This window comes from Myxocyprinus asiaticus, chromosome 16, assembly GCF_019703515.2.
Source record: "Myxocyprinus asiaticus isolate MX2 ecotype Aquarium Trade chromosome 16, UBuf_Myxa_2, whole genome shotgun sequence".
NCBI classification, from domain to species: domain Eukaryota; kingdom Metazoa; phylum Chordata; class Actinopteri; order Cypriniformes; family Catostomidae; genus Myxocyprinus; species Myxocyprinus asiaticus.
Genome location: NC_059359.1, coordinates 41,200,613 through 41,213,856, shown reverse-complemented (window position 1 = coordinate 41,213,856; position 13,244 = coordinate 41,200,613). Strand labels below are relative to the sequence as shown.

General features: G+C 37.3%; 1 protein-coding gene across 8 annotated transcripts in view; it reads left to right on the top strand.

Annotated features, from left to right (window-relative positions):
- The window catches only part of LOC127454380 (aryl hydrocarbon receptor nuclear translocator-like), a 41,000-nt gene extending 28,867 nt beyond the window's left edge, over nt 1-12,133 (top strand). For 6 of the 8 annotated variants that reach the window (XM_051721551.1, XM_051721548.1, XM_051721547.1 and 3 more), the window contains 7 exons: nt 520-604; nt 2,702-2,741; nt 2,836-2,932; nt 3,234-3,420; nt 3,941-4,121; nt 4,275-4,420; nt 9,664-12,133. In XM_051721551.1, coding sequence (XP_051577511.1) covers nt 520-604; nt 2,702-2,741; nt 2,836-2,932; nt 3,234-3,420; nt 3,941-4,121; nt 4,275-4,420; nt 9,664-9,750 — 823 coding nt within the window. In that variant the 3' untranslated portion in view covers nt 9,751-12,133. The remainder of the gene's footprint in view (nt 1-519; nt 605-2,701; nt 2,742-2,835; nt 2,933-3,233; nt 3,421-3,940; nt 4,122-4,274; nt 4,421-9,663) is intronic. The other 2 variants (XM_051721555.1, XM_051721554.1) reach the window with 1 other exon arrangement.
- Nucleotides 12,134-13,244: the final 1,111 nt, after the last annotated feature.

Genomic DNA, 13,244 nt, shown 5'->3' with positions numbered 1-13,244 from the left:
TCAAACAACGCACATATTGACACAGCCTGGGGTGATTGTAAAGCATTTAATGTACGTTTGTAAGGTGCTGTCTTCACTGAAGTTTTGCTAGTTGCTGCATTCTCCATTATTTACAATTGTTTTGTCAATAACTCCACCCCTTCCGCTACTTACGGCAAGCTGTAAGCGTTTAGTGCATGAAGTGTCCAACATTCCACACTCTGTTATTTCAGTAGAAGTACATCATCCGGGTATTCATAGTACACTTCTTTTTGTTGCATAATAGTGTTAACGTACTACTCGCACTACTTGCACTACAAAATGATGTAGAATAGTGCAGAAGTGTGCGGTTTGGGACACAGGTTATGCTTTAGGTAGTAGATTAACCAGCATGCACTCTTTCCGTAGGTAGCTGTGGTTTCCATGGTAACCTGAGAATGCTGTAGGTTGCCAGGTGATGGGTGTGCTGGTTGATGGTGGTGGGAATTTTAATGGTGTTGATGGTTGGACTGTGCTAACATCAGTTTCTCTCTTCTGAAGGCAGTTGCAGCAGCAGCAAGCAGAGTTAGAGGGAGGGATGAGTAGAGATGCAGTGTATGAAACAAATCAGGTGGCTCTTCCTCAGGTAAACATGCACACTCACTTGCCCTCTAGGCAATATTTGTATAGAATTAATGACATTATTTGCCGATTTAATTAAACGAATTAATCACAATTAATTGCATATATCAATATTTACTGAGAAAGGCCCCCAAATAAAGATAATTTTGTATTAAGCACTGAACTCAGTAAAACTGTCTTGCTGCAAATTATTTTAATGGGTAAATTGTAAGGCTGTCAATCGATTAATTGTTTTATGTCGAATTTATTGCATTATTTGCCGATTAATCACATATAACAATATTAACTGAGGCCCCCAAAAAAGATAATTTAGTATATATATAATAATTTTAATAATTATAAATATGATATGTAATAAACGTTTTAATTTGAATATATACCATAATGAAGTCAACATATTGTTTTATTATTTCCATATCGTTGAACATAACCTTATTGTTGGCCTACTCCTGTCTGCACAATTTTTAATTGTTGGCCTGGTCAGACAGAGGGGTCGCTCACTTTGGTTGCGTCAGTCTCACTAGTTTTCAGCATCTCTAGTCATGAGCGCTGTGTTTTTAGGATGCTATGTCAGGTTAAACTTTGCTTGAAACTTTTAAAAACACATCTTAAGATCCCTGCATTCTGTCGTGCTCGGTCCAGCTGTCTATGAATGCAACGGTGTGTCATCCGAGGTGTGTTGCCTGTACAGTAGAGGTCTGCACAGGCCTTAAAATGAAACCCAAACCCGACCTGTACCCGAGAACGTCTTAACCAACCCTATCTGGGCCGAATGGTACTGTCAGATTTTATGTGCGAACCTGAGCCGAACCCCGAAATCGCTCTCTCTCTTTATTATATCTTCTCCAAGCAAGTACTGTTGTAGTAGGCTGTATTTTATGTAAGCATCTTAGGCAACATTCATAACAGTATTGTAACAGTAAACATACACAGTTTTAATAAGGCACTGCAGCCCCTCAGTACACTAGAGCAGAAGGGAAGAAAACATTGGCTTACTGTTTATCAAGTGCTGGAACAATCTGGAATAATGTGAAACAATGTAACAGTCCCCTCTATGCAGCCTGAACTTGTTCAGAATGTCAAATCTTTGTGACATCTGCACTAAAAACAAGCTAGACGCAGCTCAACATAGAAAAAGAACGTAGGTGTCTCGACATGCATTTTTAAAACTTGAAGTTCTTTTTAACTTGACATGGTGTCTACAAATATTTAGGTTCTGTGCAAAATGCTGAAGAAACAGCAAGACAGTCAACGACGTCCGTCCAGCATGTGTTTACATACGAAAACAATGGGGGGAAAAGGCAGACGTACGCAAAAACATGTTTGGTGTGAACGGCCCCCTAAGTCGTCTGCTCGGGCATATCTGAGTGAGAGCATGTACATGCGAAACAAGTTAGGTAGGCCTGTTTATTTTTTCATGAATTACAAATCCAACTCAAACCTGAAGTCATACTTGATAAACTGACCCAAACCTGGCAGTTTCTCGGGTCCCGTCAGGTTGCAGACCTCTACTGTAAAGCTGGAATTGCGCTGACAGCCTACTACTCACACAAATTCACAAAAACATCAAGGTGGTACGTCAAGCTTAAATTGCTGAGATGGTAGGAACTTTCCTTATTACAGAATATAAGTGCAGGTCTAGGGAATGATTAATTGCTTCAAAGTTTTTTAACAAGTTATTTTCATATAGTTAATTATAGGAACATTTTTAATTAATGCCTTAAACCGACAGGCTTAGTAAATTGATAAAAAAAATAAATAAAAAAAAAAACTATCTACATCCAATGTAAATTGATAATGCACAATTTTCAAATATTTTAGTGAATTTCAAGTAAATATTGTGTTAAAAAGAGGTTTATTTTCATTGTATATGTGTACAACTCAAATTAAACAACATTTAAACAATTAATACAATTAAATGACATTAGCCTATATCACATATTGTCATTATATCGGCCATCCTGCTCACTAGTTATCTGTATCACTATTGGACATTAAAAAATGAATCAGTTGACCACTAAATAGTAAATCAAAAAAAGAAAACCATGGGTGAAAACTTTTCAGTTTTATATAACTATTTCACTCTCTGTCTTTGTCTCAGGTTCCAGTGCAGACTGTGGGTGTGGTCAACACTGATCACAGTAAGACTCCTTATAAGCAAACTCACACACGCGATACATGAGAGAAACACAAATTGACAGTGAAAGTGATTGACATTCTCTCTCTCTCTGTCAGATTCTAAGGTTCTGTCCACCACTGCGTCCAGTGCACAGCAGGTTTACCCTTCTGCAGCATCTTTCCCCAGTACTGCATGCCCCAGTGAACTCTTTAGGTACCACACACACACCTCACAAGCTTCAAATAACACCAAAATACTTTATTCACTGTTAATTAACATGGGGTGAATAGGTCTGTAACACTCATCTGAAACCTGTATCAGTACTGCACAAACAGACACAAACCCACTCATACTTTCTACACACTCCTCAGATATTTGTCAACCTACAGTTGTCTTGTACACTAGTGATGGACCGATTTTTGGCCAATTTAAGAATGTCATCTTTGCCGTTAAACAAAAGTAGAGTCAGTTCTTTAATCATCATTGAAGCTCAGAGCCTGTGTTCTGATCTCAGGTCAGCTGGAATGGCTCAGCAGATGGTGTCTGCCCCTCATTCAGCAGGTCAGATGCTGGCACAGATGTCACGTCAGAGCACACCCTCTGCAGCTGCTATCAGCAACAACAGCCCCGTTCAGGCCCAGGCAGGAGCCACAGCACCACCTGGAGTCTGGACTGCAGCAAGACCTCCCTTCAACACACAGGTACAGAGAGGGAGATTGACTTAATACCATTGTAATGACTGTATGAGCAGAAGTACTAAATGTAAATCCTGTTGTGATTTTGTGCTACAATTAGTGCTAAGGCTAAGGAGCCATGTAAGAAAATCATAGAGACTTCGAAATGGCCTCTTTTGCCTTGGGCCAGTTAGCAACCACCCAGAACACTTTAGCATCCACCTAAAAGCACCCTAGCAACCACATACCAATGTGCCAAAAATCTCACATAACACCTTAGCAATTGTACAGCAACACCCTGGCAACCACCCATAGAACCCTAGCAGCATGGCAGGGATTTATGAAACGTAGTTTCTTATATTAACGTAGTTAAAGGAGCTAAAGTATTCCCACTCCTGTTTATGAGCTCTTAGCAGTGATTGGGTAGCAGTCAGAGAGCAAAAGATGTTCTGATTTTTAATATGTGATTATTTCACTAAATGGAGGCTTACTTCCCCCATGCTCCTGTATATTCCAGCATGTTGTAATTCTTATTTATGTCCAACAGGTGGCAGGTCAAGTAGCGAAGAATCAGTCACCTCAATTTAACATGGGAGGTTTTAGCTCCACCCCAACATCCTCCACTTCCTCTTCCTTTGGCCAGATGGGCGGAGCTGCTGCTTCAATGGCAAACACATCGAGTTACCCACAACTCAACAGTTGCACTAACCCCTCGGCTAACGGCTACAGTAAGCATTTTACAGCACATTTACATTATCTAGAGTAGTGCTGCAACAACTAATCAATAAAATCGATAATAATTGATGATGAAAATTGATAACTAATTTAATTATTGAATAGTTGCTTATGTGTGGTTTTTTTACTCTTGTTCTTTCACTCAGGTGATGTTGCTCAGATGGGAGCGCAGTTCACCTCCCGGCCAGCAGAGGGAGTGTCAGGGTGGCAGCAGTGGCAAAATCAACCACACACACAAGGCACTGCAGACACACACCCACAGTCTCAGAACAACCAGCCGGAGATATTCTCAGTGAGTGGAACAAACACTTTCATGCACACACATAAACAAGCCTATTTGTTTTACCCATAGACAAAAATATACCCGAGTAACAGCCAAGTAAGTCTTTGACATACATGTTACGTGTAAACAGATGTTGCTAATTTGCCGCATTTTTGCTTATAACTTCATGAAAAATAAACAGAACATAAAATATCAAATACCATTACTTAGAGGAGGTGATTATCTTAAAAACGAGCCCACACACATTGCATAGATCATTAGATCATTGATATAAAGCACAATGTGCACACAGCACATAATGTGCTATCTGGCTAAAAACACGTTAGCTTTCCGGGATCAGATGAATTATTGGAATTATCTATACATGGCCCATATTTGAAGTCATCCAAATATGGGCAGAGAGGATCGTTCGCTCAAATTATACGAGGAGATGGCGCCAAATACATGACACAGACTCAATAACTAAGTTTCCATCCAAGGGGTTTTTGCTACAAAAAGTGTAACACATCAAAAAGTTTACCGGTATAGCTGATGGAAACGCAGATTATGTCGATACTTCAAATGTTACGAAACACTGGTTTAGAAATGTTTTTTGTTGAGAAAATAGGCATTAACGCAATAATATAGTGTCACATGACAGAATTTACCCCAGTTGTTAGCCTGTGTTAATCATGACGACAAGGTATACATCCTTGAAAGCCATTTTATTGTACATGAAGCATTTCTCGCACTGTTATGGATTGGTCGTAACGGCATACCTGCACAGATCCAATGCTGCAAACATATCTGCGTCATGACAATTCCAGGAGTGCCAACACAAATATCTTGAATCATGCACCTGTCATCGACAAGTGCACGGAAAACAAATGAATGGCCACTCTTTGCGATTAATTTAATCATGGTAGCCATCCATTTATTTATTAAAGTTGCTTTTCCACACTATTCAAAATAATAGACGGCAGTAATGGAATTAGCCCACAATACACAATACAACACTTGAAGAAAAGCATAAGTGTGCTTTTTTGGAACACTAACAGCCCAATTCTATTAAATTATTGCTTAGCTTACTTTTGAAAAAATTCAGGCAAAATTCCCAGTATTTAAATAAATTACCAAACGAATAAAGAATTAAATAAAAAATAATAAAATACCAAACGAAAAAATAATATTGTTAGACCTATATAATTGCCCTTTCTTTACACAAAGTTAAATCAGCCTTTCCCTGTTCTGTAGATGAAAAAGTCGGCTGAATGACATTCTCAGAATGTTCTACACTTTTTTTCAAGATTATAAACTATCAGAACTATTTGTCCAGTGCTGAGATCACTTTCAGAAAATGAGCTTTTTAACATTTTAAAACTTTTGGCAATATGGCAATTAAATTAAATATTTTAAATCTAAGCCTCTTTACCTCAGATCGCATTTGCTGAGTAAATTACATTATGACACTAAAAATAATTTTAGATGATAATCAAGTTCAGTTGGTCATTAAAAGTTGCTGGACAAATTTGCGGGACATAATGCAGTTGTGATGGCAATGCTTTAGATTAGATGATTGTTCAAAATAGCCTATTGAATATCAGGAATGTATCATATGTAAACCCTGATATTACACTGCATCAGTTTGTCTTTAATAGTTGTGCACACAGCATATACACATAGATTGATGTTCCTTATACTAAGACCGAAAGTTTCCCCACTACTTGGTGCAGGTTGCCAGCTTGAACAGGGCCCTGACGATCCGCTTTCGGGTCGAAACCGGTGGCAACCTGCGATAGGCGCAACATCAGGACCAATATTACAGTCATATTAGAAGGACAACTGCTCCCATTTGATTGTAATTCCTCCGCTTCTGATTGCATTTATTTGTGAAATTAAAATGACAGTAAACTGGATAATTTCAATGATTAGGGACATCTGGGAGATGAAAGGTACAAAATTAGCGATATACACATATTTCTATATGGAAACGGCTTAAGGGCAGATTTCTTTTGCGATTATACGACAGTGTGGTTTTTTTTTAAGCTTGACGTCATTATTCACACCATTTTTATTGATAAAAGGCCATTTGAATGCACAAATTTTTTTACGCATTTTCACTTTGTCGATAACGAAACAGCGCAAAAAGTGGATGGAAACTAGGTTATTGATGGCTCAAATGACACAGAATGGAACTCAATGAGATCTTGTTTTTTTTTTAAGCAGTATCCGAGTCTCAGAATTTATCATGATCTATATCATTAAAAATTTTTTAACATTTTTCTTTACAATCATACCAAACACTTGTGTGTGTGTGTGTATATACAGGTGCATCTCAATAAATTAGAATGTCGTGGAAAAGTTCATTTATTTCAGTAATTCAACTCAAATTGTGAAACTCGTGTATTAAATAAATTCAATGCACACAGACTGAAGTAGTTTAAGTCTCTGGTTCTTTTAATTGTGATGATTTTGGCTCACATTTAACAAAAACCCACCAATTCACTATCTCAAAAAATTAGAATACATTATAAGACCAATAAAAAAAAAACATTTTTAGTGAATTGTTGGCCTTCTGGAAAGTATGTTCATTTACTGTATATGTCCTCAATACTTGGTAGGGGCTCCTTTTGCTTTAATTACTGCCTCATTTCGGCGTGGCATGGAGGTGATCAGTTTGTGGCACTGCTGAGGTGGTATGGAAGCCCAGGTTTCTTTGACAGTGGCCTTCAGCTCATCTGCATTTTTTGGTCTCTTGTTTCTCATTTTCCTCTTGACAATACCCCATAGATTCTCTATGGGGTTCAGGTCTGGTGAGTTTGCTGGCCAGTCAAGCACACCAACACCATGGTCATTTAACCAACTTTTGGTGTTTTTGGCAGTGTGGGCAGGTGCCAAATCCTGCTGGAAAATGAAATCAGCATCTTTAAAAAGCTGGTCAGCAGAAGGAAGCATGAAGTGCTCCAAAATTTCTTGGTAAACGGGTGCAGTGACTTTGGTTTTCAAAAAACACAATGGACCAACACCAGCAGATGACATTGCACCCCAAATCATCACAGACTGTGGAAACTTAACACTGGACTTCAAGCAACTTGGGCTATGAGCTTCTCCACCCTTCCTCCAGACTCTAGGACCTTGGTTTCCAAATGAAATACAAAACTTGCTCTCATCTGAAAAGAGGACTTTGGACCACTGGGCAACAGTCCAGTTCTTCTTCTCCTTAGCCCAGGTAAGACGCCTCTGACGTTGTCTGTGGTTCAGGAGTGGCTTAACAAGAGGAATACGACAACTGTAGCCAAATTCCTTGACATGTCTGTGTCTTGATGCCTTGACCCCAGCCTCAGTCCATTCCTTGTGAAGTTCACCCAAATTCTTGAATCGATTTTGCTTGACAATCCTCATAAGGCTGCGGTTCTCTCGGTTGGTTGTGCATCTTTTTCTTCCACACTTTTTCCTTCCACTCAACTTTCTGTTAACATGCTTGGATACAGCACTCTGTGAACAGCCAGCTAATTTGGCAATGAATGTTTGTGGCTTATCCTCCTTGTGAAGGGTGTCAATGATTGTCTTCTGGACAACTGTCAGATCAGCAGTCTTCCCCATGATTGTGTAGCCTAGTGAACCAAACTGAGAGACCATTTTGAAGGCTCAGGAAACCTTTGCAGGTGTTTTGAGTTGATTAGCTGATTGGCATGTCACCATATTCTAATTTGTTGAGATAGTGAATTGGTGGGTTTTCGTTAAATGTGAGCCAAAATCATCACAATTAAAAGAACCAAAGACTTAAACTACTTCAGTCTGTGTGCACTGAATTTATTTAATACACGAGTTTCACAATTTGAGTTGAATTACTGAAATAAATGAACTTTTCCACGACATTCTAATTTATTGAGATGCACCTGTATGTGTATATATATATATATATATATATATATATATATATATATATATATATATATATATATATATATATATATGTGTGTGTGTGTGTGTGTGTGTGTGTGTGTGTGTGTGTGTGTCTGTGTGTGTGTGTGTGTGTATGTATGTGTATATATATATAAAATAAGCAGTGCAATTTTTTTTTTTTAAGATGATTTGGTGGACTTTTTTTTTTTTTCAAGTATTAATCAATGTCATGTGGTGGAACACGTAGGCAGCCATTTTTTTGTCATGTGAAACAGATGACAAAAAAAAAAAAAACAAAAACAAAAAAAAACAGAGAAGACCCCTTTTGACCCTGAAGACATTTGAGAAGGTTACAAAAACCATTATTTTTTCTTATCATTAAATATCAGTATTTCAATTTGGTTTTTTTTTTGTTTTTTTTAAAGGCATATTTTGTTCAGGTCATTTGGTGTTGTCTTGATACTCTTGACTCAAAAATTCATTAAACTTGTACAAAAAAAATTTAAATGTGTAAGAACTTTTTTGAAATTAATGATAAAGTTGCGTACACTCATTTATTCAAGATGCATGGAAAGTATTTTAATGCCTTTTACTTAATGGTTACACCACGTGACGTTTGTAGAAAATTATATAAATATCTAAAAAAAAAATTGAAACCAACATGGACTCAAAGTCACATTTCACATGTTCACATTTCAAAGTTCACATGGACTCACATTTGTACAAACTTAAAGCATGTGTTTTATACAAGATTTTTAAAAGAATTCTCATTTTATCACCCCGAACAATATTTGTCAATGACCATTCACTAAAAATCTTTCCCTCCGCTGGAGCTCTCAAATTCCTCAAGCATTTTCAAACATGGCGCATGAAGACACTGCATGCTAGGTTTGACATCAGTGTAACCAAAAACTGTTGTTTCTCACATGTCCCGTAAATAGGGCTATTAATTTATTACATTAATTATTAAAAATGCAATAAAATATTTCACACATTTCATCATGTCCCTTGACCCGCCAAACCACACTTGCAGAAAGCATGCAGCAACTTAATAAATAAGAAGCACAATGGTTGAACAGCAAGTCGCTCATGGCGTGAGATGCTGAAAAACAGTGAGATGCAATGGCTTTTGATTTTTAATTGTCTGCAATTCATTCAAGTAATTAATCAGTGTCATTAAATTATTATTTTTAATTTTTTATTTGAGACAGCCCTAATTGTGACCAGTCAAATTGTAGCATGCTTGTGCAAATGGTATTTGAGAGCTATGGTGTAGGGCAAGATTTTCAGTGAATAGACAGAATCACTAAATCTTCATTTCTGGGTGAACTATCTCTTTGACATTTCTCCCTCTATCTCGTCTTCAGGAAGTTCTCTCCATGTTGGATCAGTCCGGAAGCTTTGGCAACGAAGACTTCGGAGAGATGCCCATGTTTCCTCCATTCCCTGAGTGATCCTGCTTCCTTTGTAACTTTCTTTACTCCCTGTTCTCACTCTCCATTTCTTTCTGTTTTAACCAAATTAATGGCAGTGTTGAAGTATAGAGGGATCTACCGAAAGAGACAAGAATGGATGGACAGTGCACTTCTTACAAGCCATGCTGCGAGGACACAAGAGGGAGACATGAAAACAGTGTAGTGCACAGACATCAAAAACCCCTGTGCTTTGAACAGGGATGAAAATGTGTTCACTTTAAAATCACGCACAATTGCACACTTTGAGCACAAACAGTCCCACACTGTGTCTCTGCCATACACACACACTTTTTATTTTTGAGTAGGTGATAAGGATTGCTTGTTCATTTTTGTCCACTCACACACACAAAGACAGTCTTGTCTGTCTGTATTATTGTGTAGTAATTGCACTGCGATTTGACATTTTGATCACGTTAAAATCTAAGAGAGAATTTGATTCAGCCCCTAGTATGTGGCAGCTGTGATCTGGAGTGTCATGGCTGTCTCAGACATTTGCCCTGAATGTAAGTTCAAGAGCTCTACATGTATCTTTTTTTGTTTAAAATCAGAAGTTGTGGCATGTTTTTCTTTTCTTTTTTTATGGCTTCAATAAGGGTTGGTGAAAATTCAGAATTTAAGTATTGAATAAGAAATAAATCAGACAGAATTTGAATTGAATTGGCCATGCCCTACAGGATACTGAATTGCAATTCTAAGAAATTCAACAAGCGCACAACAGAGAAAGTTCATTAGTCCAATACAATTTTGCCATATAGTACCACAAAATGTGCACCATATATTTTTGGGATAAATGATCTGTTCAGTCATGAAACTCTATACATGGCCCAAGCTGATTTGTCCTTTGACAGGCAAACTTTTAGCCAGTCAACTTGCATACTCTCTCGTTGTCTAACATTTAAATGGCCTCAGTTGTTTGCAGGTAAGGCGGTTTCACTGCCGCGTGCTATGAGAATTTTCTCTTTGAAACCCTCCTCCCCAGCACCACCTGTCTAGATCTGCTTCAAAGAATTGTATGTATATCTAATTGTGCAGCAGCAGTGAAGCAGATCTAGTCCCTCAAGACCAGACCTAACCTAACTTGTCAAAACCTTAAATTTTTCCAGAGAGTTGTCATGACTGAACTTTATCGAAACAAATATTGACATCTTTGACCTTGGGGTAATAAAAGCGTTCTGTGGAATGTAGTGTATGCAATGAAAGTTTTAATTGTTATTCTGCTTCCTAAAATTCGGAATACAATTTTGCATCTTGTTTGCTACTTCAGTTCAAATTCAGGAATTGAATTGAATTCTGAATGGTGCACAACCCTGGCTTCTGTTGGTGCAGTACAATACATAACCTGCAGTAGTAGTTCTGGACTGCTGTCGATTCTTCTGATATGTTTCTCTTGTCAGTTGTGCAGCTGTAATATATAAAGTTTAAACTTTAAATGGACAGGCAATTACCTGTAAACACATCTCTTCCTGTGTCCATGTCTTCAAGCACACGTTTCGCCTGTGCTGATGTCATGGTTTCACTCCGGCATGTTTTTTGTAAACACAATGGAAAAGATTGTAAATCAAGTAATAATGTGCAGGATTTGTGTACTTCAAAGCCATTTCATTGGTAGACTAAGTATTATCATAAAATGTTGTTTAAATATAAAGTGGAAAAGAAGAAACCTATAAGCATAATCTGTACAGTCAGTGTTTTGCTTCTGGATTCAATCTCTCCAAATTAATTAATGTGCAGTCGTCATTCTTAATTGGCCTTGTACAGAGAATATTCCAGAATTTCTCATAATTCTTCAGTCAAATCCATAGGTTAAGGAATATTGACAGGTTTAATGATTGAATTGTTAATTTTATTTAGATGAAAAACTTAATTAAATGTGTTTTATGTTTGCTTTTGAAGGTGGGTGTATCTGTCTTCTCTCTTAAATACTAATTCATGTATATTAAAATTAGTAAACCCATGTGTCAATAGCAGATTTTTCCCTGATATGAAATGGCCAATGATCTGGTGCATTGAATTGTTTTTGTTTTTTGTTTGTTTTTCACTATCTTGTTCACCATCTTGTTTTACAGTGATGTGAACTGCAGTTTATGTAGTAGTACACATAGAAACAGAAATATATGAGCATATATGTATATGAAATATTCAACATGAAAGAGAACTGTTTTTGCTTTTGTATTAAATTGCTATATTGTAAAAAAAAAAAAAAAAAGGTTTGTTGGGGCATTCATTTTAAATCTTTGGTTACCGTTTGGTAGGGATGTAATTGTAGGAGATTTTCATAGTATTATAACAGTCACCAAAAATACCATGGTATTACTGTATCACGTTGCATTGCTAATAATATTACCAGTTTAATAAAAAGTTACAGCTAAATCTGGACTAAAAAAAGACAAGCCATACTGTCAAACATTATTTGTAAATTATTATTTTAATATTTACACTGGCGGCCAAAAGTTGGAATAATGTACAGAGTTTGCTGTTTCGGAAGGAAATTGGTACTTTAATTCACCAAAGTGGCATTCAACTGATCACAAAGTATAGTCAGCACATTACTGATGTAAAAAACAGCACCATCACTATTTGAAAAAAGTCATTTTTGATCAAATCTAGACAGACCCCATTTCCAGCAGCCATCACTCCATCACACCTTATCCTTGAGTGATTAAGCTAAATTGATCATTTGGTACTAAAAAATCACTTGCCATTATATTAAACACTGCTGAAAGCTATTTAGTTTCGTTAAATAAAGCTTAACATTATCTGTGTTTGTTTTTGAGTTGATACAGTATGCAATAGACTGGCATGTCTTAAGGTCAATATTGGGACAAAAATGGCAAAAAAGAAACAGCTTTCTCTAGAAACTCGTCAGTCAATCATTGTTTTGAGGAATGAAGGCTATACAATGCTTGAAATTGCCAAAAAACTGAAGATTTCATACAAAGGGGTACACTAGAGTCATCAAAGACAAAGGACAACTGGCTCTAACAAGAACAGAAAGAGATGTCCAGATGTACAAATGACCAAGAGGATAAGTACATCAGAGTCTCTAGTTTGAGAAATAGACGCCTCACATGTCCTCAGCTGACAGCTTCATTGAATTCTACCTGCTCAACATCAGTTTCATGTACAACAGTAAAGAGAAGACTCAGGGGTGCAGGCCTTATGGGAAGAATTGAAAAGAAAAAGACACTTTTGTAACAGAAAAACAAAAAGAAAAGGTTAGAGTGGGCAAAGAAACAGACACTGGACAACAGATAATTGGAAAAGAGTGTTATGGATCTTAACCCCATTGAGCTTTTGTGGGATCAGCTAGACTGTAAGGTGCGTGAGAAGTGCCCGACAAGACAGCCACATCTATGGCAAGTACTACAGGAAGTGTGGGGTGAAATGTCATCTGAGTATCTGGACAAACTGACAGCTAGAATGCCAAGAATCTGCAAAGCTGTCATTGCTGCATGTGGAGGATTTTTTGATGA